General features: G+C 38.2%; 1 protein-coding gene across 3 annotated transcripts; it reads right to left on the reverse strand.

Annotated features, from left to right (window-relative positions):
- Positions 1-3,167: 3,167 nt before the first annotated feature.
- VSTM2A (V-set and transmembrane domain containing 2A) lies at positions 3,168-27,447 on the reverse strand. 3 transcript variants are annotated; one of them, XM_061369601.1, is made up of 5 exons: positions 26,787-27,446; positions 24,430-24,596; positions 23,522-23,572; positions 19,728-20,064; positions 3,168-3,476 (listed from the first exon to the last, which is right to left on the reverse strand). In XM_061369601.1, exons 1-5 carry the CDS (start codon positions 26,863-26,865, stop codon positions 3,400-3,402), a joined length of 711 nt encoding a protein of 236 aa, XP_061225585.1. In that variant the 5' UTR covers positions 26,866-27,446; the 3' UTR covers positions 3,168-3,399. The 3 variants fall into 3 exon arrangements, with proteins under 3 accessions (XP_061225585.1, XP_061225584.1, XP_061225586.1); XM_061369600.1 differs by having other exon boundaries at positions 3,168-3,354; positions 26,787-27,441; XM_061369602.1 differs by lacking the exon at positions 3,168-3,476 and adding an exon at positions 3,477-3,614 and having other exon boundaries at positions 26,787-27,447.
- Between the last annotated feature and the right edge of the window lie 391 nt (positions 27,448-27,838).

The raw sequence follows: 27,838 nt of genomic DNA on the forward strand, positions 1-27,838 counted from the left end.
GATGTATGTTGCCCTTTCAGATGCCTAACTCAGAAGAGCTTTCAAGGATGTAAGTAAGCCTTTTTTTTTTTCTTAGTTACTGTTAAATCCAAAGTAGAATTGGGCCAGGACAGAAAATTGGAGTATCTTGACCCATACACAGATATTATTCACAACTGAATTCTTAAGATAAGGGAGACTATTGCAGCGTAACTTGCCATTTTGAGAATTTCTTGGAGCTTCAGGCAGATTCCTGATTTGAAAAACATATGTTAAGATACAGCATAGAATTTAGAAATGTAGTAACTGCTTCTGTTAGGAAGTGCTGCTGCTGCATCCACACAGGTTGGCAGAAACTGTAAAACTAGGCTTCAGGTCTGCAACCAAAAGGGCTGGACCAGCCTCATCTGAAGAATTTAGGTTTACTATTGGGGGGGGGGGGGGAGGAGGAGGAGGGAATGAATCCCCTTAGCATCTCATGTAAGATTTAAAGGCTTTTATAAAGTCCAACAAATTTCTTCCATCCATTTTCTGCTGACTGTTGAAGAGCAATGGCAGATTGAAATATGTCACTTGCCTTGCTAATGTCTTTTTGAGTTGTTTTATCACAATAGTCATTGCTCTACTTTTAATTTCAGCTGGTTCTTTAATCTTACTTTCTACTACATGGTGATTTATAGCTAAGCAGCTAAAAGCATAAAACAAAACACATTATCAGTTTAAGATAGGAAACAGAGGCTAACTTTAACAATGTGAGATTAAACTGCTTCTGAAAAATGCTGTATGTCACTGCAGGTTGTCTATAAATTATGTGCATACACGGAATATTCATACAAGATATATGTATACAGTAAACATATGAAACATGTGTGATGTTAAGCATTTGATCTGGTTAAGACCAATGGAAACTGAAGTTTCCAAACCCAGCACAGGAGATTTTCACAGCATCCAGTCATAGGTATCTGTTTCACAGGGAAAATGTAGCCTTTCTTCCAGAGCTCTGACAGTTTGCTTCCATACACATGTTCACAAAATGAGGCTTCAAAAAGCTCTGGCTTCTTTTTCATTTACTTCCTCTTGGGTCCACAATACTAGTTTTGATTCAGAACAGCTTAATAGGGTTGTTTCTATTTTCTTTGTCAGCAGTCTGGTACAGTTATTACTATGAAGCAAAACATTCCAATGCACAGTGTTTCTAGTAGGTCATTAATTTTATGTTGAAACAGAAAAACTTTTTCTCTATTTCTCCTGACAGTTATTCCTGATTTTGTATTAGACCAAACTTCTACTATCTTTATTGCTGCTTAAACTTTTCTGAAACCAAAGAAAGACTATTTCCAGTTAAGCTTATAGTACATAATAAATGGCAAATAAGATTTGCATAAATATGTTACCCTCTTCCAAAGCATTAATGTGTTACCCTTTGATTAATTGACACTATTTGTTCTTTCTCCTTTGAAATTAATGGGGGAAGAGTTTAGACGTATAGGCATTTTGAAATAAAATATTGGCCTGTAGGCCATGGACTAGTGAGATATTAAGCATACTTCTTTCTACATTACTTACAAAATGAGGAGAAATCACACAGCTGACCACACTGCAGCTACTTAATGTTTCTGTAAACAGATCATAATAAGCATGTGGTATACATGATTGTCTGAGCTGATAAATGAAAGGGTGTGGATTGTTCAGCATCACTGGAAGGAGGGGAACATGAAAAAAATCTTCCTGATTGCAGCTGCAAATGGTAGCAATTTTTCCTTCCTGCGTTAATGAATATAATTCATGTAATGCATAATACTCCATTCAACAGCAAAATTCTCACGTCCAGTTCACAGACATAAAGTCTTTTAATTAAGAATATCAATGAGTAATGACAGTCCACTTCCAGAAAAAGCAAAGAAAGATGCTTCTTTGGCCATGTAGAAGGAGCTGTGATGCAAATATAATTTATCAGTGTAATAAATTCACTTTCTTAGAACTCTTACCAAAAGAATATCCTTTAATCCATGTTCTTATTTATTTGTCTGTTTTCCCCTTGTAACCTTCTTTACATGCAGTATTTGACTGCAAACCTACATTTTACATTTTACAGTCTCTAGTGATCAAATCACTTCATCCTCCACAAACATCACAAATTAAAAGAGCTTTCATCTTTTAAATTCCAACACAACATACACAAAGCTAAAATAATTCATTGTCTAGAGACCATAATAAATTTTAATGTGCATTTACAGAGTAAACAGAGGGCTGAAAGGGGCCAAACCAGTGGAAGTGAGGGTACGTTTTACAAAATCCACACAGTACTGAAATACAAACTAAAAAGTGATGTTTTGCAAAAAAAAAAAAAAAGAAATAAAGATGCCTATTGGCAGCATGACGTACAGATATTATTAAAAACTGGCTTGCATGAGGACCAAAGTATGTCTACTCTGAAGTTATATCACACAGACTGTAAGCAATTTACAGAATTTAAGTTAGTTTTGCATATACAGGAGTTGCAAAATTAGAGAAAACACACTGAAATATAGAACACACACCAAAAAAAACCCAAAAAGATGTATATATATCTATATATATATATATAAACCTCCGCGCAATCATCAGGGGTTGGCCTCAATAGTTGCCACCAGTGAACAAGAAACAAACAAAAGATAGGAAAAAAACTCATAGGCTAAAAATAATAATAATAATTGAAACAAAAAAGAATCTAAAGAAAAATAGCCTAATTTGTTTTCCAGAAAGAACATCCTCTAGTCTGTTTAGTTGCTTTGTAGATTGTTTTTTAACTCCTCCTTATTCCTCATATTAAAAAAAAAAACACCAAAAAACGAAAAACCACAACAACAAAAAAGAGAAAAAACGAAAGGATTTTTGGTAAAGTTTGTGGGGTGTTTTATTGGTGTCGATGTTTAAACCACAATGTTTTGTTTCATTGTTTGGCCTGTATTTGCTTCCAGGCTGGAATGGTTCTTCCAGTGTAGGAAACAAAATGTCATCCATCGTTAATTTTGTAATACTGATAACTCGCAGGCCAACCCCTGAGAAGTCAAGGACGAGGCTTCTCCTTGCCGAAAGAAAAGGAAACTAAGTCTTGCTGTTACAAAATGCTTGATTACATCACACCAGTTCTCTTCAAATGAAAGATCAGTGATATGCCAAAGAAAATAAGATATATCAAGAAAACATGTGGTATCCTCTTCTTTTTATAATATTTATTTATTTATTTTATTTATTTAGTAATTTTGTTTGTACTTCCTGAAGAAGGTGCTCCTTGTGTAGAGATTTAGAGTACATTGGGTGCAGAGTGGTGGTTGGAGGTTAGGGTCAACTTTGCTGTCCGCTCCGTGGATTTTACAGGCGATTTGCTCTTTGCTTTAAGAAGAGAAAGTGATATTGGAAAAAGTCAGCACTTTTAGATTAAAGCAAAGCACCCTTCACAAAGCCACAAACAAGAAGCAGGACAGAAAGTCCATGGCTTGTAGCTATCCTCGCACCTGCGGAAGAAGTTATAAGATATTCGCTCATCTTGCAGATTTCCAATGCTCCTTATAAGGCTGTTTTAAACACATACATTTATTTATTTAATTAGCTCGCCAGGTTGGCTCTGGTGCCCATGAATGTCTTGGCATGCACTGCAAATAACAACACATACAAAGTATTTCAGTCCCAGGGAGTTTTTTTGCTTTGTTTTGCTTTTGTTTCTTGTCTGTCTTTTAAAACATTATCCAGAAAAACCATATATACCAAGAGGAACAAACCCAAATACCTTCCACCTCAGCGTGCTCTTTACAAAATCATTTCCAGCATCATATCAGCTGCTAAAAAAAATGTCATCTACTGGCTAGAGTGTTTTCTTGTAAAACAGAGGAGATACTGGCAAATGGCTGTGTTATTTACAAGGGGGAAACAGATTGCTAAAAAGTTTGGACTATTGTTGAGAAATTATGTTTTCATAGATATTTTTTCTTTTTAAAAAGCTATGAAAACAATGGTACATATTATTATTTCTAAATCCATGACTTTATATTTTAAGTATGTTGTTGAAATAAAAACATTTAGAACTAGATTAATTAAACTCAAATGTTTGCACACCAAGGATATAGCTATTTAGATGTCTTACATACCAAGTCTCAGCACTTGATAACTCCCTATTATCATAAAGAATTACATTCAGAATTTATACATATTACTTGAGGTGAAAACCATAATTTAGTTACAGTATGAATAAAAGTTCAAATTATAACAGGTTAATGTATGATGAATAGCTTTTATAGATGTGTTGTATACTTGAAAAGAATGAATGTTATTGATGGGTACAGGCATCAATTCTATAACAAAGTAATAATGGTGTTATAAGCAATCCATAATAATGCTGGACTTTTAACAACTGGTTATGTTTTAAAAAATCTATTAAACATGTATAAGCTGTTTTTGTAAAAAATTTTATATTAAACTGAATGCAGGATTCCATTGCAACCCTAATAAGCACATTTATCTTCTCATCAAGAATATACACAATGAAAACAAAAAGAACTTAATGCAAATGCTGATTTTTTTTAAGGTTTTCAGGTGTTTTGTACAACATTTGTCCAGCATTTCTCTGTGTCCACTAACAATGTTTGTAAGTATCGCAAGAAGCCTTTATGTTCCTGTCTTTGGTAATTTTTTCCCTTCAAAAATGGGGTTTAAACTAAATCCCAGATCTCTGAACACTGCTTCATTTTGCAAATCCATGGTTTGAGACATTACATACATAGTAGTTGCCATTCTGTCACATACACAAGAGCTTCTAAGCAACAGTGATATTTCAATTATCCATGTGTGAACTGAATTTCTAAATGAATATTAACATTTAAATGGAAACATGTCTCAAAGACATTGCTAAGATTTTCAAATAAGTCCAAGGGATCTGTGAACTTCATTCCTACTGAATGTAGGCACGAGTGGGAAGCCTACTTTTCTCTTGCCCATATGACAATGCTACCCTACCTGTCGTACACTGCAGTAGTTTGCTGGGCTTATTAAAAGACTTGTTCTGCATTAGGTCATAAGCAAATTTGTTGTAACATCTTGCTGTGGGTTGTTCTCATACAGATAGTGTTTATAATCTTGCCCCGAGGGTTGAGTTTAATTTCTGTTTGGTTATACTGCAGCATAGTCTTGTTCTCTGTTTTACACAAGATGTAACATTTGTCATTTGTCACATTTTTAAAAAGGCTTTTCTTTCCCTAAGTTAGAAGAACTTAGTTAAAATCCTTGTTAGCTTTAGATAATTTAATGGCGTATTGAATTATGTTCACTTGGTTTATTGAATTTTTTTTTTTTTTTTTTTGATTGAACTAGAGAAATACACTGCTCAAGACAATTCCAAAGAGGTCTTTGGAGACCCATTTCCTCTGCACAAAATATGTACAACACAAATAAGGATAAACACTCAGTAGAGTCTCATGGATATTTTTATAAGAGCTTTTTTAACTGTTAATGGCATTATAATTTGAGAATTTGAAAACTGTAATGTGTGGAAGAGAAACAGTATGATACAAAATAGGTTTGACAAACTACTTTGCAGTGGGAAAAGCAGCACCATAATATTTGTAGGCAAAGCATTATTTGATATTTATTTTGGTCTGTCTTTTTTTTTTCCAGTATGTTAGTCTGTAGATTTCCAAATTAGGGGTCATATATTGCATAAACATGAAGCCTTTTTATTTATAATGTTCAGGTTCTGCATAAATCATGACTTTCCTCCAATTCAGGGCACATGTCCTAATTGCATATTCTACAGTGACATATACTATGAAGTGCACCCTCATCTTTTCAGTGATTCGTTATGAAATACAGTTGAAGTTTAAATATATTTAGGTTTCTTTTTTTTCTGGAGATATGTAAAAGAATTGTATGTTTTTCTTTCATGAACCCAACTATTTCTTCAGATTTTGTATGGGTGAAAGCTGCAAATGAAGAATAATAACATAGAAAAGCAAAAACCACCCTTTTTAGGTTTTTTTTTTCCTTTTTTCTATTCTGTCATATCTGCTCATACTCTATTATTTTGGTTTTCATCTTTATAAAGGATAAATGACCAGAAATAGGCAGAATTTTCCATTTTGACCATGAATCTAAAAGTTATAGGGTGTTTAAATGAAAGATTTAGTTTCACTATTTTTCGACTCAAGTGTGAAGCAAAGTACGGATCAGAATCCAAATGTCTCTAAACCACAAAGTATCCACATTCAGACTTTTCACACATATGTGGTTTTGGTGTACATTTCTGACCAGAACTTAAACAGTATCACTGTAACAGCGAGCACAGCAATATAAGTAAAAATCTGTTGATCTGGCTGTGAATTTGCTAAATCATTACTCATTTCCCCACCCTTTCTAACACTATCTTTTCTTTAACATAACGAGAGCTAAAAGAAATTTTGCTGCAGGTCAGTAACACTGGATTGAACTATGTTAGCCTCAAAGACAGCAACCTGGACAAACAACAGTAATATGTATACATATATTGGTTTTATATAGGGGTCAAGGATTTTCATATTTTGACCTGTCAGCACTGGCATCCAGTTAAATGCTTCCTGTGAGATATAAATGCCCATGTGTTGTCTTTTGTTTCCTGCCACTGACATATACCCAAAAGAGCAAACATTAATGAAATACTCAACCTTCTCCAGCAAACAAATTCTGTGTTGTCAAACGTGATCACAGGATAAGTTTTGTGCAGCAACATGAAAAGGTAGTTAATGATATTAAGCTCTGTGATTTATTCAAATACATGATTTACTTAAATACTAGGAAAACATAGATAAAACAATAGTGATAAATAATTGTGATCTCAGTGTTTAAGATGGTCATAGAATCATAGAATGGTTTGGATTGGAAGAGACCTTAAAGATCATTTTGTTCTAACCCCCCTGACATGCGCAGGAACACCTTCCACTAGACCAGGTTGCTCAAAGTCCCATCCAGCTTGGCCTTGAACACTGCCAGGGATGAGGCAGCCACAGCTTCTCTGGGAAACCTGTGCCAGTGCCGTACCACCCTCATAGTGAAGATTTTTTTCCTAATATCTAATCTAAATCTCCCCTCTTTCAGTTTAAATTCATTTCTCCTTGTGCTGTCACTATACACGCTTGTAAAAAGTTCCTCTCCAGATTTCTTTTAGGACCTGTTTTAGGTATTGTCAAAATATCCTTGCATATATATGGGGGGTATATATTCTGCTTCTGCTGAATATGAGTTGATTTTGCTTTAAAACTGGTTTCTGAAAACACAGGGGTGTTGAAAGCTTGGAAATTTTATTTTTCAGGAATTTGTGCTGATATTTTCTATCTTTAATACCTGGTTTGCTATTTTGCAACACTCAGATTTGCTTTTAGTGTTAGATTTAAACCAACCTCCTTGTCAGCCACAGCAGAAATCACATGAAATCATAATTTTGTATTATTTTCATGTAAAGTAAGTAAAAATTAATGAAATACCTGCCTTAATTTTACTGGGTATATTAACGAACCATAAGATTTATTTGAAGACATTTGCAGTTTTACATCCATAAAAACAGATGAGACCAAGTATGGTTGATTTTATTTAAAGTTTGATTTGTCTTTCACAGGTCTTTCTTAAATAGATTCTTCCTCTCTGGTCTATGAAGTGCTATCATTTTTATTCCTCTAAATGAAGAAATCAGTGTTTCCTACAGCTCTTCTGTATTGCTGGAATATATATACACACTCAGGAAGAAAATTCCCTTCCACAAAGATAAGATCCCCTTTTACCTCTTCAGGGGAATGACTTGTGAAATTTAACATTCTATCACCTGTGTTTGATTTTGGGGAACTGAATGACAAAAGATGAGCAGTAAGTAGCATATTCAACCCTCCTAAGGTAAGCAGTTTTGCTTAGACTTCTACATTTTTCATTGGCTGTACGGTAGTCAGCCTAAAATAGTATGAATTATCTTTGGCAAATATACCACACAGGGCTAAGAAATTCATCTTACACACCAGAAGAAAAGTTCTGGCTTTCATGGGGGTATTTTTATTTGTTTGTTTGGGTTTTTTTTTGTTGGTTTCTTTTTTGTTGTTTTTGTTTTTTGTTTGGTTTGTTGTTTGGTTGTTGTTGTTGTTTTGTTTGGGATTTTTTTTTTACATTTTGGAAGAAAACTACTGTGTCCAAATTGATGCAAATTTAGAATAAGCTGTGTATTGAATTTCCCTGAAATCTACTTATACTTTGCATCCAGAATGCAGCTCTGGTCATCTGCTGTGTGTTACTTTTTTGCCAGTGATAACCAGAACAGAGGTAGAAGAGGGATGGGTTCCCAAATGGATGGTTATTCCCTAGCTTTCACTAGGTAAGGTGCCCAGTTGAACTGAGGAGTTCAGTCCTGTCATGGTGTGAAAGAAAGTGGCTACTTTCCAAACCTGAGTAGAGGAGAGACTTCTGCTGGAGTTTTGAGCTACTGAGTTCAGAGCTCCTGAAGCTCTTTCTGGGCTAACCCAAGTCACAGCCTTTAACTTGCTGTATTCTACACCTAAAGCCACCTTCTAATGCAAACTTGAGATGGAAATATTTGGGAAAGGAAAAACCTGAGGACAGTTCAAATACAGGTAGCAGGTAGTAAAATGATACTTAGCTTCAGGTGGTGATGCAGGACAAGACATAGTAAACCTACACAGGGATAATAGAGTATGAAGAGAGAAAGAAGAGTGAGACTTGTGATTCCCTGCAATTTCACAATGTCAAGATGGACAAAAGTAGAATTATGGGTACACTGGTGTGCGCAAACATGGGATTTTACATTCAGGCCGCTTTCTATATCATCGCTTACATCAACACATACCTAGGGAAACATTTAAATCTTATTCTTGCTCTGCAGCATATCTGAGAGTCACGGGTTTCTTTTTAATTCTTCAAACAGTGCTCTTGTCCATCTCTTAATTCATTAACCACTTGACTAGAACCAGACTTCTTAATTGGGACATCATGCATTATAAAGGAGCTAAAATCATCTCTACCATCATTCTCAAAGATGAAAATGAAATCTCAAAATGACTGGACCCTGTCATCCTTTAATCTTGAACAGGCAGGAATGGTAAATGGGAAGTGCACCAACATTTATAGATTTTCATACTCTTCTGATTAAAATAGGAAAAAATCACTGCATAGTTTGAATACAGTTTTTCAGGAAGATGAACTTGATAGTGTAGTTGGCTTACTACACCTCCATGGCAATTTTTGCACTCTCCTATGATGTCATTTATCCTGTAATTCACAATTTCCACTGTCATCAGTGCATTTCCTTCTACTTTCATCTGTAGCTTTGTTTAAATTGTGTTAGTAAGTGGTTCAGGGCTAGGTAGCATTTTACATGCTAGCTTGATTAGGAAATCTTGTTACAGTTTTGCCTTGGCTTCATGAGTGTTCCTCATTTTCTGAGCAGTGATTCTAAGTTTCGTTCAAATGTTTATGCTTATTGGAAACTTATTTAGGCTGTTTTAGACTGAGAGTGAGTCTAGCTATCTGGACAGACTATCCCCCCCAAAAAAAAATCATCTTCTGAAATTCTAATGTACCTAGCATTTTCATGTGATGCTCTCATAAACAAGTTTAGAGTAGTAAAGTAGCAGTAAGTTAGGTACCTATTTGGTGAAATTAAGTATAGTTGAATTGTCTCTGCAGGTGATATGTGTGAGCATATCAGAGTTAAAATGATTTTTGAATCTAAGGTACAGAGAGTTCAACTTTAGATATGCCCAGAAGCATATTCCTCCCTCTAGTAACTTAAAACTTCTATTTTGTGCTCAGCTACCTCAAATTTCATGTGTTCAGCCAAGGATACAGTGAGTTCTTGATGTCTCTGTATTGTTTAGTGGCTGTACAATTATTAATACTTCCATAATTATACATTTATTATACTGTGGAAGCTTTTTTGTCTTAAACTTCCCTGACAGACTTTCTTTTCTCAGGAGAATGACATTCTGCCTAGCTGGGTCTTCCAGTTACAAACGTTCAGGTGTCAGACATTTGTAGCATATATCCTAATTCTCCTCCTCCCTTTAGTTGATTTTTAAGCCTGCAAAGTTTTGAAGTTTTTTTTTTTTGTTGTTGTTTATTTGTGGGTTTGTTTGTGTGTGGTTGGTTGGGGTTTTTTACAGCATCTTTTCCACATCTTTTTTCACATGTATAAGTAATGCATTGACTTCAGCTGATTCTATTTCAGTGAGAGAGAGTACTTTTTGAGGAAAAGAATTGCTAAGAGAGATGTTTGCAAACAGTCTATGAAACACCAGTGTTGGCTATTTAAATAAAAATAGTGTGAGAAGCAGTCCAATATCCAGCATCCGTTGCAACAGCTAAGAGCTGAAGGGGGTGGAGGCAAGCTCAAACAAATGCAGGCCTAAATTGGTTAATTGGTATTGAGAACCAGTAGCAGTATGCTTTATGACTGGTCTTATCAGCATTGGGCACATTTCTCTCTCTTCCTATCACAGATAAAATGCCTTAGAATTATTTTTTTTTTAATGTGTGGCAGGGAAATACAGAAAAAGGTGTATTTCTATTTGTCTGTGTGAAATGTCTGATTCCAAAGCAAATGCATTTTTTTTTGTGACTGTCCTGTGATAATCCATACTCATCTATTTACTTGCAGAAAGTTGTACCCATCTAAATTAATGTAGAAACTTGGGCTGTTAACAAAAATTCTTGAACTCACTTTTTTTGTTAGTAACTTGCTTCTGCCATTGGAACTAAGTATGGCAAATTGATCAGCATTCTTGCAATATATATAAATGTGTTCATATTTGATATATGCCACATTGTAATTAAAATTAACAGAGCCATTTCTGAAAGAAGGCATAAAGTTGCAACAAGAGTTGTATTTGAAGAAAAACAGGACCTAACTTGTCTTTTTCTCCCTGTGCTTTTGTCATCTTGTTCATCTTTTCATCAATCAGAAAAAAATCTTAAGTGGGATGATACTTTATATTACTCTATCATCTTCAACAGCACTGCCACACGAATAAAAAACATATACAGAGAGGGGTATTATAATATAAAAAGAAGGAAAAATATAATTCTTTGTAAATATTTCAGCATGAGAAGTTGAATCCCCTTCTCTCTTTTCACATCTTACACTGCTTAGGCTTACATTTGATGGTCAACCTGATCTCCTATTTTTATCATTTATATAAAATGTATTTTCATGGAACTCAGCTAAGCTCCCATTTATCTGCACCCATTTGACTGGATAAGTATGTTTTGTTCTGTCTGATTCCTAGATGGTAAGAGCTTTGAGTTAGGGACCATTCTTCTGATCCTTTGTTTGCCCACTGGATAATGCAGTCGTTATAGAGATTAGAAAAATGCATCTGACTAACAAAACATACCTCTGTCTAAGGGCTACGAATCACAAGCTCTTAATGCTTGAGCTGGAACAGTTTAAAATGATAGTGCTTCCATCTCTCTACCACCCCCTTTTATGAAAATTAACTGCCCCAATAGTAGGAGTGATACCAGCAAACCCCAAACCCCATGCCATTTTTTCATCAATGTAACAACCCAATGGTTTAGTTTATCGGCTGTCATAGAGGTTTATTTTATAGAGGCTTATATCATAGAGGTTAAATTTAATGCTCAGCCAGGAACCTACTTCCTTCTGCCATCCAGGTTTGGGGCAATAACTTCTGACTGGGGCAAGACAGGGACTTTGGGAGGGCAAAATTTTAAACTATTAAAGCTAAAGCAGATTTCACAAGTCAGAGCTTTCATCCTTACACACACACACACACACACACACACACAACAACAAAAACCATGTTATCACCCCTACAGCCACAGTGTACTACTTTTAAAATGGTGGGTTGTGAGAAGGAAGCTTTAAGTATTTGTGCCAAATCCTGTATTAATTCTATCTCCTTCACATACTATATGGTTTAATTTTTCTACTTTGATTTCAGATCTTTTTACCTTTCTCATCATACTTCTGAGATGTGTGATCAATCATCATCATGGAATGTCATTAATTGTTGTTCAAAGACTATTCAAGTATAAGATGGTCTCTGATCAGTACATATTGTATGCATGTGAATAATTCAAGAGTACAAAATAGGTAATCGACCTGTTATTTTGGCAGAGTTTCAGAGAAGCACAATGCAATGTAGCCATATTCTTAAACGGTATTATTCTACTAAAGGGCTTTGAACTATCTGAATATATAGCTCTCTGTTAAGACCTACAGATAGTTCTTGGCTTCATAATAGATTTATTATTGCTCCCTGACAAAATATCTTGCCTTTTTAACTCTTTTTTCTCTCCCACAGAATAAACGGGGGATGGATACACCATCTTCTGTAATCATGCTGAAGTCACTACTATAGTTATCATAGCCCTACAGCTGTGGTTTGGTGGCCAAAAGCCTCTGTCAGTGTCACAGGCAACAGCAGTATCTGAGGGAAAAACAACAGTAGAAATAGGACTGGCAGCAGTAGCATCCAGATTTGCTATCTGTATTTTTGTGGCTGTTGGTGAACACATAAATCATATGCATGATGCACTGGGAATACTGGCTGTGGCAGCTAACTTTCACATTTTTATTGTCCTCAGCACATTAGGCAGCTTTGTTCCAACACAGCATCATTTATTAGTAGGTGGGGGGATGATTTTCACTGAGTTGGATCAGACTGGATCACCCCCACACAGGCAGGACAGCAAGTTGCACTGCCAAAAAGTATGATGCAACTTCTTTACAATCAGGTAAAATGAAGGGTTTGAGGCAGTCTTTTGTTCGCAAGGCAACCAGGAAGATCATCTGCTGCTCTGCAAATGACATCTGGCTTTATCATCAGCAAAGCAGGATTAATTGATTACTATTGTGGCTGTAAAGAAGGTAATGTGTCTGGAATATCTTTGAATATCATGAATTATTTAATCAAATGGAAAATCCCTGTCCAGAGAAAAAAAAATACTGAGTGTTGAGCCTTCTAGCTAGTCCAGCCTAAGATTTCAAAAGTAAAGACTAGAAAGAAGATCAAAGTTAAAGGAAAAGCACACAAAAACCCTGAAGCAACAAAATCCACAACCAAGAATGCCCCTGAATCTGAATGAGATGAAAATAGAAATTTTCAGGTATTTTCCTTGCCTTCATTCTGCTCCCAGACAGCTTCATTGCCAGAAACTTCTTCAGGGAGTACAAGCTGGGTAAAGCTTAGATTCTTCTTTTAATTCACTTTCTGAGCAGAGAAGAATTAATCTTCATCCTCATGCTTGAGCCAAATTTTTTTGCTATTGTAAATGAATGCCATTCTTTTGGCTTCAGCAGAGTTGTTCCCATTCCAGCCAGCAGATAATTCTACTCATCGAGTGATGCAAAAGATTTTCATAATGAAGTTAAGGCACCATAGACAGGAAACTTCCTGCTTCACATTTGAGAAACAGGTGAAAATGTCCTCTGGTTTGCTCTATATGTGTCAATTAACAAACAGGTTGTATTTTGAAACAAAGAAATCCTATCAGTTATTTGAAAAGCAGGCCCTGTCACATATGCTACAAACTCTGATTACCCAGGACAAGCTACCTCATGGTGCAGCAGTGAAAACCAATTTGAGTGAGCTGAAAAACAACTCATAAACAGCTGTTTTTCTCTCTTCCATTTTTCTTTCCTTCCTTTCCTTTCTTCTCTTTCTTTACTAACAGTGTGGCCCATCTGCAGTCTTTCCAGTGGTTAATTACCTAAGAAAGTTATATTGGGCGTATAGAACAGAATGATTATGAACCAGCTACTCAGGAAACTCCTGCAGGGTCCCCTACCAGATCTTTATATACAGCTTTTCTTCTAAAGGTAAGGTGAGTCTGAAAGGTTCATATTTTATCTGTTTTTAAACAGCTAAAACAAACAAAAAACGTAATTAAGTGCGTGTGCAGTAGTAGCAGATGGACAGCAAAATATACTGATAAGGTTACTAAAAGAAAGAAAGATCTCAATATACATGTGTGTAGATAAACAACGATGCAGATGGAGAAAAGGTAAAATAAGTTTTTTAAACTTTGTGCATTTAGTTCATGCTGTGTCTGTCCTCACTGTTTCTGGATTGGTTTCATAGAAGCCAAATATGTAGTGTAGTATCCAAAGACAGTTTTCCATGTTTTCATGTATATAACCTGTACCGTATCTGAAAAAGGAACTGCTCAAGAGTAGTCCAGGCTATGTTTGAATTCTGAAAATGGAAATCTGCCATGGAGTCGTCTTTCCTGTAGTAGGCTGTTTCTAATTTGCCATTACTTGCTTTCGCTTTCTCAAATTCCCTCTTACCCCTACTTGTGCTTAGTGAAGGTTATTTAACATTTCTTTCCAAACACCATTACTTTTACAGGAATATGATTTACAGGGGAGATGTATGTTTAAGGACAGAATCTATGATTCTTTCAACAAATCTGAGAAGACCGTGATTTTCTTCTATGATTCAGTATTCATGCTTCACCATGGGCATAACTAAGGATGAAAATAATACCTCTGATTTCAGAGAAGATGTTTCAGACTAAGCATACCCAGTCTAGCATGAGCATGTGGGATTGAGATGTTAAAACTTGTAGAACAACAAAAATGAACACATATTGTTTGGGGAGCGCTTTCTGTTCTTAGGTCCTCAAGCTGTGTTTTTGTAAGAGGAAAAGAAAATAATAGAAAGGTGACAGTGGTGTAGTATCAGTGGTTAGCAATAGCAGTGAAGGATGGTTACAAAAAGTAGATATCATTTTGTTTGTGATGGGAGTTAGAACTGCAGATCCACCGAAAACTGTTCAGTTTTACTAAACACTAGGAACAGGATGTTAAATACTTGTATGTGTTTGGTTCTATCAGTAAGTACACACATATAAAAAACTAATGTGTGGGCTTTTTGAAAGAAACATAGGGCAGTAGTGAGTTCATTCTGTGTTGGAAATCCTGGCCTAAAAAAAAAATATGTATTTAGCTGCTGTTAAGACCTGGCTTTGTCAACAAAGTTACTTGGAGCACATCAACACTTTTCAGATGATGCTTACTGTTTCAAGGTCAACAACTAAGCAGTTACCATGGGAAGAATTTATTCCATTATTTCAGAGAAACTGAAAAAGTTAAATGGCTTTGTAGCAGGAAGAGATAACCAAAGTGTAAATTTCAAGTAAAAACAGAGATTATACTGTATACAGGTGCAACATGGGATAGATCTTGCATCACCTTTTGACAGAATTTCTGAGGATGACTGAAGAAGGTTCAGAACAAGAAGAACAAAACCATCATTCTTTTTTTGCTTCAATGTAGTCCTAAGGAAACAGATACTTGAATGTTTGTTGTTCAACAATCACAGTAATGGTTGGTGGCTCCCAGCCACATAGTTTCAGAAACAGCAGCCACCAAAGATAAAGTCTTTCTCTTAGTGAAGAAAGAAGTAATGTTGCCTGTTGACATAGTGCAGGCTAGAGCAGATTTTTTGTCCCTTCACTTTAAGAGGAAAAGTAACATAAAAGAGCAATTAAAAAAAAAAAAAAAAAAACCAAACAAAACCCCAAACCAAAAGCAAACAAATCACAGAAGTTGCTTTATATTCCATATGATTCCAAACTGGACATAAAATTTGTGCTTACAGTAGGCTGATAAAATATTCCTGGACTCTGTAGATAATTATTAATAGAGGCTGGAAGGAATGTCATTGGTTTATCAGGATCACCAGACTGAAGAAATGTGTTTTCATCCTCTTCTTTTGTCTTCACACCTGATATTCAGCTTCTCAGCATGATTTATGATGCCAAGAATCCTGGTTTTCTGTCTTAGGTAAGGGCCATCTTCTCCTTTATGCTCCATTTCAAGTCACTCACTACAACTTTGCTACCATCACAAGAGCAGTTTTTGGCACATAGTTGTGTTAATAGTTGAATTTGTTACAACGGGAAAGAACAAAAAGTTGCTGGAAATGTGGAGTCTGTCTGCAGGCAGTCAGAAAATGAACCTAATGTCACTTCTTCATTTGGAGCTAATTCTTCTTGGGTTTTCTGAGCCTGATATTGAGTCTGAAAATCAGCTAATGGCTTTGAGTGCTTTAAGGGAGCATTGGCAGGACAGGATGAGTTCGGGGCATATGCACATTCTCAGCACACCAAATTCTGCAGCCTTTTGTTTTGCTGTAAAGTTGAGTGACTTGAATGTAGGTAGCAAAGTTTGTCTAGATTTATATCCATGAAACAGTGAGATTTGGTACAGCCTGTAGACTATTTAGCTTCCTTTTACTGGAATTCTGGCACCTTAGTTAATTGCAACATTGCTTAAGAGTTACAAGGCTCTGTGAGAACTCTGTACTTTCCCCTTTGGACTAAGATACATTGCTATGAATTATGCAGGGAAAATGTCTGTCACTCCACCTACATAGGACATTTTCTGGATATATGTAGATTAGCCTGTCAAATTACTCAGATTCCTCTTAAGATGTGATGGCTTACTTCATCTGCTGCAGCCCATGAATATGAAATGAAAGGGTCAAGCTGTGTTAGCTTTGACTTTTTCTTTCCTGACTTTTTTGACTTTGAGGTATACATTCAGTGCCTCTCAGTATATTATCTGAAGATTGTCTGTGGGAGATATTCTCTTTAGCTCTTTCTTCCCATATTGGATTAAGCTAACAATAACAAATACCTCTTACAGTCACATAGCATTTTTCAGAGCAGCACCAAACGCTTTATGGATCTCACATCACTTTGTCAGCCCTGGCTATGTAGCTCCCTCATAGCTATGACAGATATTCTTACTTTTATGTAAAAGAGAATGGCAGAAATATCTGTTCAGTTGGGAAATGCTGATATTTTTAAATGGCAGTGGCTGTAAACTGCTTTTCTAAACAACCTATTAAATATCGTTCAGAAAGAAGTGAAATTCTGTGCTTGACGATTGAAGGATTTAATCAGAGTGCAACCTACAACAACAAATTTTGGGGATAAAATATTCATATAATCAGAGCCAATCTTATATCAGTAGCTGAGTTCTTAAAAAATAGCTGAATACAGATATCCAAATAATTTTGCAGTATCATGCTTCACTTTGCTGTAAATGTATTTTGCAGTAGTCTGTGAGCGTGGAAGTAAAATTTATTGTTTGCCAATAACTATACACTAGCTCTCTAATATTGGAGAATATTTGATACAATTACCTATGGTTAATATTACTTCTCTCTTTAAACAGTATTGCTGAAATCAATGTATTATTCAACATAAACAAACGCATCACAATCATCCCGTATGTCTTTCAAACAGAAATGTGGTTAACAGTAATAAATTTGTGTTCAACCATCTTTCTGTGCTCTAGGCTGGATGGATACATTGTTTACATGTAATCACACAGCAGTCTTGTGCACATGTATATACTTAGCATGATTTTGAAGAAGGGAAGAGTTTCTCATTTGACAATATAAAGAGACTGTGTTGATTCGTGGTATCATAAAATGAAAGACCATTATAGGCTATGACACCTCCTCTCTGCTTTTCTGACGTCCTACAACTGGTATCTTTCCTTTCTTAGCTGAAGTTGCTCCTCAAAGTTACATAGAGCTAAAAATCCTCACTGCCTTGTGCTCCTGTGTGTATTTCTATTGGTGTAGAGTGAGTACAAAATGGAGTGAAAATCCAGATCTCAACAGAGCTGGAAAATTAAGACCAGATTTTCTCAAGTAAAGGAAAGAGAATCCTGGTTCTCAAGAGTTAAACTGATGTTCATTAAAATACCACCAATAATTACTGTGTAACAAGTGACCATTACATTGAAATTAAGCCTAATATAGATTCATGGTACACACTTTTTTCCTCAGTAGATGAGCTTCACCTCTGTTGAATGGAGCATTAATCTGTGCTTCACAGTAAAACTAATTAATTAATAAACTAAAGTATATTTTAATCTGTTTAATTTTAAAATTATTTATGATTTGGTTTCTCTGTACTTCATCTGTAGTAATCTTTGCTCAAGGAAAAAAAATTACAGATTAAGTTTTTCTATGATGGCTTTTTTTTCTTCTACAGGGCCCTTTCCATGTAATAACCTACTACCTCTCAAGTAACAAATGTCCAGCAATCAGTCAAGATATTGTTTGGAATAAAAACATAAACAATATTACAGATTCAGTTATATATCCAAAATGATTTAGTGGATTAGCTGTTGTGTGCACACTTTGGCTGCAATGCAGTATAATCTATAGCTACATATTTCATAAACTTTTGACTATTTTAATTAATTTCACATAGAACTGAAGAGAAACCAGAGTTTTCACTTTATGGACAAGTCTGCTACTTTCAAATGTATAAGTCCAATGGAAAATAAGCAATATATACATTTCTCTGAAAGGAAAATCATAGTAGAATGATGATTTTAAATCAATTGAAATACTTTTCTTCTAACAGCTTAAACATTTTTGAAAGAGCTAAAAAATGAAAGTGGCTTCATTTCAGGGAAACAGAACTGAATGTAGCTTATAAATAAATTTGAAAACTGTATGCAGAGGTAAAACAGTGGTGGTATGTGCATCATCTTTTCTAGTAGCAATAAGAATTTTTATATGAATAATCATAGTCCTCCAATCTGTAAAGAAATGTATTTTCCTTATCAAAATGTTTTTCTAATAGTATGCCTGCAAGATTAAAGTGATTTTACAATAGGTGTGGTGTGAAATTTGTTGTATTCCTAGTTTTGGTTTTGATGAGATGGCATTTGCTAGCAGAAAAATGATGCATCAGAACAAACGAGGTTAGTTTCCATTATATACATTCAGCTTGGTTCTGATCTGCCTTACATTGGGCCTTCAGTGTAAGCAGAAGTGATCCAGAAACCCTTAAACCTGCACAGCTTGTTTTCCAGAGAACTTCTGAGTATTTACAACATCTTAGTTTTTTATCCTGTGCATCTCTTTATTGCAGTCATACAGTGGTCAACATCTGCACCTCCTGTATATTCACATACCTTCACATAACTGTGAGTTTTACTGTATCAATGTAGAAAATTCAGACTTATACTGTCTGCAGGTTATTTATACAATGTTGTACAAAATCTCTCAAACGAAATGAATAGTATGCTTGTCTCTACGTGACAAATAATTGAGGCACTGAAATTTTGATACATGATTCAAAGCTAATGGTCAAGCAGCTGAAGATGAGAAGGGCATGTTCTCTGACAAACCCACGATCTTTCTAAAGCCTATACAAGGGAGAAACAATCTGGTATATCTAAGGTCTGCTTAGATTTAGAAGTCAAGTTCCTTATGGAAGTAAGATTGTTACCAGAAGTAGATTAATTTTGCCAGATGTTAAAGATATAAATGTTAGGTGACTGGTGTAAATTAACTTGTGAAGAAACAATTCTGAATGGGAGTTTTATTCAATTTATCATGCATAGCCATCTTAAGATGAGATGAGTCATTTACTGACATGCCCCCCCTGTTTCTACACACTACAGGGAAAGCTGAGCTTTGATTAAAAAGCTAAACTTAGGTGGATAAAGCCAGTAGAGATAAAATCCACATACAGGAATTTAAGGCTTTTTGCTTCTTCTGCCCAGAAGCTTATTCTTCAGGTTTTAGGAAGTAAGGAGATAGCAGGAAGAATAGAGCCAGAAAGAAGGAGGAATAAATGACCACCACACTCTTCTAGTCACAATTCCTGGTTACCTTGTTGAGTTAGCCTCCTTCTACATGCCGGAAAGCAATCAAATGAAAGCTCAAAATGCTTTACCATACCTGATTGTGGACTTTGTTTGGGAATTTTGGCTGCTGCTTCAGGGCTGGAGGTGGCACGCACACGCTGATTGGCAGAGTTATGGATGCTACTTGGAACAGCTGCTGAGATGTTTTTGCGAGGTTTCATGTCTTGCAGCCACATTGGAGATGCCTCAAAGGCTTGCATTCGCCGAGAGTGGCTGTTAGCGTTGACTTTGAGAAATGCCTGGGCCTTGTATTCCTGAAGGTCTCCATAGTTGGCATCGGTCACCCTGCACTCATACAAGCCTTCATCCTTTTTCCTCACTTTTGAAATCTGAAGCTTGTGGGAGATGTCATTGCCTTGTACTTTCACTGTCTGCAAATTTGCCAGGAGAACAAACAAACAAACATGTTGTCAGGTGTTGTTCTCTGGAAAGACTCCACCAATGTAGTGCCAAATTAATCAGTGGTGTGATTGTGCTTACTGCAGGGAAGTTGCATCAGGGATGAGCATGATTATTTGTATCTAAGAGGAGGTGTGACATCTTCTTTCTAAAACTGTTTAGATGGTTTGCTCTGAAAGGCTAATTGGCATCAGACAAACAACCCAAACTACCATGTTCATTCCAATTAATTAATTAAGCTCATGAAGACTGATTAGCTTTCTTACATAAATGTAATATCTGTGCACTTCATCAGTTAAACCTTTCCAATGAGTTCACTTTATTGAATAATTCAGCTTTTGGACTTGTGCATTAACAGTTTTGTTGGAAATGTTGGCCAATATCTAAACTTCTTTAATAATAATTTCTTGGATTAGCTTGTAGTCTCCACTACAATGAAACTGATCTTTGACATTCAGTTTGTCCCATTCAGGCATGTACCTTTGGTATTTTTATTTATTAACTATAACAAGACACCTTGTGCCGGGTAGTTCCTTTTGTTTCACCTACATGTTTATTAGAAGTCACGTATTTCTGCAGCACATATTCAAGTAGCACATATTCAAGATAGTTTTAAAAGCTGTCAGCTAAAATAACTCCTGATTGATTTTTAATTGCTTTTAATAGTTGAGGGTAACATAACTTATTTTTGTCTCACATAATTAAAATACAAGAGTAAATTATGCATTCAAAAATGCATGATAGCTATTAAGATGCATTAGGGAAGGTAACACATACTCCTTTCTGTATGTTCATCACTTCAGAGAATTTATATTTAATTAATTGCCTATTACTCTCTATGTGGATGAATATCTCTTGCCCCAGAGGAAGCCAGTTAAAAGGGATTTATTGGGATAGAAAACTTCAGCTTAGAAGAACTCCCAAACCCAGTTTACATCCACCATTACATGTTTATGGTTGCAAATGTGGCTTTGTGTTGTATCACTGACAGTCAATGAGGAAACGTCGGAGTGATGAGTATATGGTAGACCATGAAAATGGAGAACTGTTCAATTGAAAATAGGCAAGTGTTATTGGTGATTATACAACATATTGCTTCTGTTAGCTTGGTATGTTGCAGTCACCAGTGTTGGCAAAGCACCTATTCTGCCTGCTTGATAAATTGAAGAGCAATAACTGTGAATATATTATTGCTTTAAGGTACTGGATGGATTTTGCAGCCTGTTGTGTTTTATCCATCTCAAAATTTATACTTGGCAAACTGAGTTGGAAGTATGGATTGCATACTTTCAGGCATAACATAGAATCATAGCATCATAGAATAGTTAGGGTAGGAAAGGACCTTAAGATCATCAAGTTACAACCCCCCTGCCATGGGCAGGGACACCTCACACTAAACCATATCACCCAAGGTCTCGTCCAACCTATGCAATATTAATTACGTCTAAAGTACTGGATAGTTATTTAAACCATATTTGATAATAATATATCTCTACTGAACAGCTCATATTCTGCAAAAGGATTAAAGAAAGTTCATATGAATGGAAGGAGGATCTTTAGGTCATATCCCACGTTAATTTGCTCCACTGCAGTATCTGGTAAGTTAACAGTGTTGCGTAACACTAATGAAAAAGAGAATTTGTTTTAGGAATTTAGAAATTTGCGGTCAGCATGTATGCATGTTTTCAATTTATGCCTAATTATCACTTAAAACCAGTAGAAGCAGTGTATTTCAGCACAACTTAAAACTTCATTTAGTATATTTTGCCATTTCTGTAAAGAATTAATGAAATGCGCTTAAATTTTGCTCCCCTATTCATGAAGATACTTGTCAGTAGTACTAATGGAGACTCTGTGTTTGCCTTCAAGGAGGAAAAAAAAGGAAGGCTACATTTGTAACAAGTGTATTTAGATTGTCAACCTAATGTTGACTTTTTTTTAATTTTAGAAATAAAATGTTTTATGCAAGTTTATAAAAACACTGGCTAAATACCCCTTCGTGAATTACTATCATACATAACGAGCGAGAGACTTTTAAGCTGAAGGATGGGACAAGCTTTACAACTAGTACTGAGTCACAGACCTCATGGATTGATATTGTAATTTTGAACGGCCAGTATTGATAGGGAATTAATTGGCTTACAGTACTACGTCTAGTGGAACAGTATCCAAAGACCACATGCGGGCCTCATTTGTAACATAGTCTACTAATGGAACTGAAGATACAGTTGACAACACAAATCATTTCTATTGTATGGTGAAAAGTATCATAGGAAATTTAAGTATGGCTAGATTATGTATCATTTTGAATATAATGTATTTGAATTCTCTCTTATAAATGCCCTTCAGCTATATCTAGCTGCACTTAGAGGCAATGTAATTACTTGGTTAATTATTTGCAGACATCAAAAAGCAGCAAAGGATTTAACATAATTTTTTCACCTCTGTCACTGGTTTAAGCTTTGCTGGTACTTACTTCTTTGGCTGTAGCTAAAAGGCACTTATGAAGGGATTGTGTCTGAGAAAGAGAAAACCCCGTTGGGTTGATAAAGGAATGAATACCCATGCTACATTAGCTGCCAATTATCTGTGCCTTTCCACTGCAGTAAGCACCACACCAAGACCTCACCACCATACATTAGTTAGGATGCAGAGGGAAGAGGGTCTGAACTCTTCTGAGGTCAGGGACTGGCTATGGCTGTGCCTGGCACACGGTACGGGTCTGCTGAGTAAGGCATCCTTTCCCTGGACAAGGGTTGGGGCAATGTTGTTCCTAATTTTGTTGAGACAGCTTTCTAACTTAATTTTCAAACATCATATTGGTAACTATGCTGTCAGAACCCCACTTCCCTAAGGCACTTCTCTAACCCTAGCCCTAACCCTCCCAGTGGGGAGGTCTTGTCCAAAGACGTTATGAGCTTTTTTCTGCCAGGCAATATGAACCTGGGAAAGCACCAGTTTAAACACTTGGACACTCCACTGAAGGGTAGCACAGCTTCATGACCAAATTTCAGCCTTAAACCCACCTTTGGCACGGTAAGGCAGGCTCAGCAGTCACCCAGGGTGAACGAAACCAGAAGGTATAAGGACGGGTGCAGACGGGCTGCTTCATGGGGTGGAAGCAGAGCCTGCCGAAGGTCTGCCTGGACCTCGCTTCATGCACAGAGTCCCCGGGGGGGGGGAAGGCTTCTTGGGGCAGGATTGGCACCCTCTGCCGGGGCCGACGTGGAAGGAGCCGAGGGAGGAGTCACCCTCCCGCTTCAGCATCCCGTGAGAGTGGGGAGGGGATGCCCGGGGGGAGGGGACCACCCTCGCCGTACCCCGCTGTGCCTGCTCCGGGGTGGCCGCTGGCAGCGCCCGGGGTGGGCTGTGTCTCCGGCAGGGCCGGACCGGCGAGCGGGGGTGCCCGCGCCATGCGCCGCTACTTACGCTGATCTTGGTGCCGTCGCTGTCCAGGTCCCGCTCGGGCAGGAGCTCCACCTGTAGGGAGAGCAGCGCGCCGTCGGTGGCCAGCCCCCATCCCGGGGACCACGCCGACCCGCGCCCCCCGCCTCGCCAAGGAGCACGGGGAGCGGTGGGCGCGCCGCGTGTGCCCCCTGCGGGCCGCGCTGGGGAGAGCCGCGGGCAGCTGGGCACCCCAGGGAGCGCGGCAAGGGGGGCACAGCCCTACGGACGGACCCGCCTCGCACCCGGCTTCGTGGGGCGGCTCATCGCCGCGACCCTGGCAGAAGGGGGAAAGAAGGAGCTGCCCTGGGTGGCGGTGTAAGCGCACATGGCCTCCTTTGCCCACTCGGAGGGCTGCAATTGTGCTGTTGTATGGGTTTTATTTTTATCTTCTTCTTTGGGGCACGGCTTCCCTCCCTCCGCTCCCATGTGTGCGCCTTCCTGTGGCAGCTGCATGCAGAGTTAGGGCTGCCAACTTGGCTGCACCAGCTGTAAATTGGAGGGCACGTGTAGGATCTTGCCATTTGGGAGATGAAAAAAAATCCCACAAGGAGCAGTCTCTGAACAGCTGCTTTCCGAAGGGAAAATGAAACAGAGAAAAAGAAAAATAAAAAAAAAAAAATTAGACTTTGGAAATCCATGAGGTTTTGTGAACATCCCTAAGCTGCATCCCGAGAGTGACAGGCACCAAAGGTACCGTCCCTTGAGGTGGGTATTTTTCTCTGCAGGTTTTTGTGCTGCTAGTTCATGGTAAAAATTAAGCCCCTGGGGAGATCCAGAACCTCCCTCTGCTTCTGCCTTCTCTCCCCCCTTCTCTCCTTCCCTCTCCACCCTTTCTGCTATGGCATTAATTCCCTGGGTGGTTTGGGAATCCCACAGCAGAAGATCAGTACCTGAGTGCCTGTCACCTCAGCTCCAGCCTCTTGGTCCTCAGCCGCCCGCAGAAACCACCACTGAATTTCAAGGTACACTGAAGCGGAGCCACTTTGGAAAGCACAAGACATCTCCACATTCTGCCCTTCAGTGGCAGTGACATTTCGGGGAAACTCAGTGAATTTTGCTGCAAAACAAATGAATGACATGTTGGGATCTCCTGACACCGCTCATTGTTTATTCTCTGCTTTTTGTGTTGCTTTTTTTCTCCTTTCTCTTTTTTCTTTTTTTTTTTTTTTATTTCAAAGTAATTTATCTCTTTTCCCATTGCCCCTCTTTTCTGATTTTCCATGATTTTCCAGTTTATACACACATTGTTCATTTCCCCCAACCCCCCGAGTTTCTCTCATAAACAGCTTTGCCTCTCCTCCCTTATGCACAAATCTGCCTTCTTTACAGTCTAAGCTCTGCTTGTGGGAAATGCTGTAGACCGCCCTGGTTGCTCCCATAGGCTAGTAAAGTTTCATGTAATTAGGTCCAAATACCCTTGGGCAGACTGCAGTATTTCACTGGACTCACTGAGGGATTTTGTGCAACAATTTGGGAGAGGAAAAAGGAGATCAGACTGATTTATTGTATTTCATAGGGCTGAGCTGGAGACGTGCAAATTGTTAAACCTTCCATAGCCAGCTGGCATAGCTTATGGAACGGGCACTCTTCTGAGGCACAGGTCACAGCCACTCATCAAAATGCTGGTTTCAAAGGCTTTACCTGAGTTAGTTACTCTTTCTGAGAACCTCTGCCTACATAAGCACACCAAGGAGCAATACACCTTGTGTTTCTCAGCCCTGATAGACACTTCCTAGATCTAACCTTCACCTTTGTACCCCAGTTCTTTGACAAACAGGATCTACCCATTTCAGTGTAGCACTGCTAGGTTTAAACATTAATCCTGAGGGACACAGTTCGGGGCACCAGTCTCATCCTTTCCTATAACTCACTTTAAAAATGTGCAGCATAATGAAACATGACAGTCAAGCGAGGGGGGCTACAGACAAACAGCACAATAAATACAACCTGTGTTTCAAGAAGAGAAAATTTTGAAAAGACCTTGCAATGTTGCTTTCTGTTATCCATCATTACAGGCTGACTAGAATGTATTATGATGGGAAGGAAATATTGTCTCCTCCTCTCTTTCTCGCTCTTTATCTAGTATTCCTAGCTAACCTGGAACTGGTGGGATAATTTAGTCGCCTGTGTTACTTCTTTCTCCTTTTAGATTTGTGCTTGGCAACAGATACTTAGCAAAGCTACTAGCTCTGTGGTTTACGGTGCCCCTTTTTCTGCCCACTTCCCTCACCCCTCTTCCTCCACCGCTGCCCACCCAGTCAGCCGTTGCTAGTCACCGGGTTAAACTGAGAACTCTGCATTTTGTGTATTCGGGGCTTGTAAGTTTGTTTGTTTGGGGTTGTTTTCGGTTTGTCCGTTCCCTCCCCTCCTGGTCAGTGCGTGCGAGCGGTGTGGGGTCGCGGAGGGGGATGCTGCCGGCATCCTCCCGCGATCGCACCACCGAGCGCAGCAGCGGGAGCTGCCGGCAGGGAACGGCGGGAGCAGAGGTCTCCCCTGCGCGATCTATCCATGGTGCTGACAGCGTCGCATCAGCCTTCAGATCCCAAACAACCGGCTCCTGCAGCGCTGGGGCTGCTTGAAATGCAAGGCGCGCCTTTAGGCGAGGAGGGAGGAAGCAAGGAGACGGGGGTGGGGGGTGAGGGCTTTAAAGAAGTCGATTTTGTCTTTTTCGCCCCTTTTTTCTATCCCCCCCCCCTTTTTTTTTTTTTTTGAGGTGGGGGCAATACGGATAGTCACAGACTCAAAATGAAGGTCTGACTCTAAGGATTGCAGGATGATAGGAGAGGAAAGGGGAGGCAGCACTAAAGGAGGATCAATGTTTTGAGAGAGGCAGTAGATTTACCCACCGGATACTTGGTCTGAATACAACAATTATGCACGCACGGGTAGGTGTTTATTGTATGCGTACATGCACATACACAGACATAGACTACCCAAATACATGCATGTCCATTCACCAACAGCCCTTTACTCTTCTGCGAGGTGCCTCTTATTTCCCCCTTTGCAATCAAGTAACAGAAGCCTGTTTTATTCCCACTTTGGGAAAACTTCTCACTTCTGTTCTTATTTAAAGACAATTTTTAACCTAAGTGTAAACCTGATGCCTGGTGTCTTCATCTCCTATCCCTGTGTGCTTTTTTCCTCCTTTTAGTCTCTTTTTCCTCTTATCCTCCTCCCCCTAATCCTGTTCTCAGTCTGTTTTAGCATTGAAAAGCATACACACAGATTTGACAATAAGTGATCTTACCTTGGGTAGAAAGTCCTTGTTGAATATACATAACTGAAAAGAAAATGAATCCAACATAAGCTAGAAAGATCCCCATCATTCCAAGATGAAGAAGAAGTCACATCAGGGTAATAAAAGCCAAAGGTGCCCTCAAAAAAGGAAGAATTGATATATGAGTGTGTGTATGTATCTCTAAATACGTGAATAGAGAGATGTTACAAAAAGGCTCTGTATTGTAGCCCTAGCTGCAACACTGGCACCATTCTGCTACTCAGTGTAGTCTTTTTCTTTGGGAAGAGGGAGTATTGCAATACAGTGTGGTTCAGATGAGCTGTCTCAGGCGCTGTGTTGCTTGAAGTCCAGATTCAGACTGGGGAAAAAAAAAAAAAAAGGCAAAAAACCAAACAAACCGTTGAGAAGTGGGTATCAGCTGCCTTCTGTGCCTTTTTTCAGCTACCTGGCAGCTTCGGCCAACGTCAGCTCTTGCTGCTCAGGATGGCGTGATGACTGCCCTCCCTACACACTGATACAGCTCGAGAAGAGGGGAGTGGGGGAGAGAAGGGGGGAGGGGGGAAGAGAGAGAAGTCTACTGTGCTTGTACTGCTTCAACTTTTCCCTCTAATGGCTGCGATAATGCCTTTAACCCTTCCCTCTCTCTCTCTGTTCCCTACACTTCTCTACCTGCTCTGACTTCTACTGGCTCCGATGCTGGGGTAAACCTGAGCTTTTTTTTTTTTTTTTTTCTTTCCTTTTTTGCATAGTGCACAGCTTGTGATTGTAGAGAGTGCAGGGAGCCTTTCTTGCAATGATGCAATCTTCAGTCTTATGTTCAAAAACATTCAGTGGCTAGGAGGGCAATGCAGTGGCTTGATTTTTTTGGTGAGTTAAGCTGTTCCTGTTTTCTGCTTTTTCTCTCCCTCTTACAGGATCTGAGAGAGGAAAATAGTTACTCAGTAATCCTACTGCGCTCACTATTGCCTGCTCCAAATAACTATGCTTCCAGCATCTTACATTAAAATGTTGTTAATTTTGTCTGCAAAGGCAGGTACGGGAGATTATACTTAGAATATACT

This window comes from Neopsephotus bourkii, unplaced genomic scaffold (genome assembly GCF_033783945.1).
Source record: "Neopsephotus bourkii isolate Nb327-2 ecotype Australia unplaced genomic scaffold, CSIRO-AGI_Nbou_v1 NB_1508, whole genome shotgun sequence".
NCBI classification, from domain to species: Eukaryota; Metazoa; Chordata; class Aves; order Psittaciformes; family Psittacidae; genus Neopsephotus; species Neopsephotus bourkii.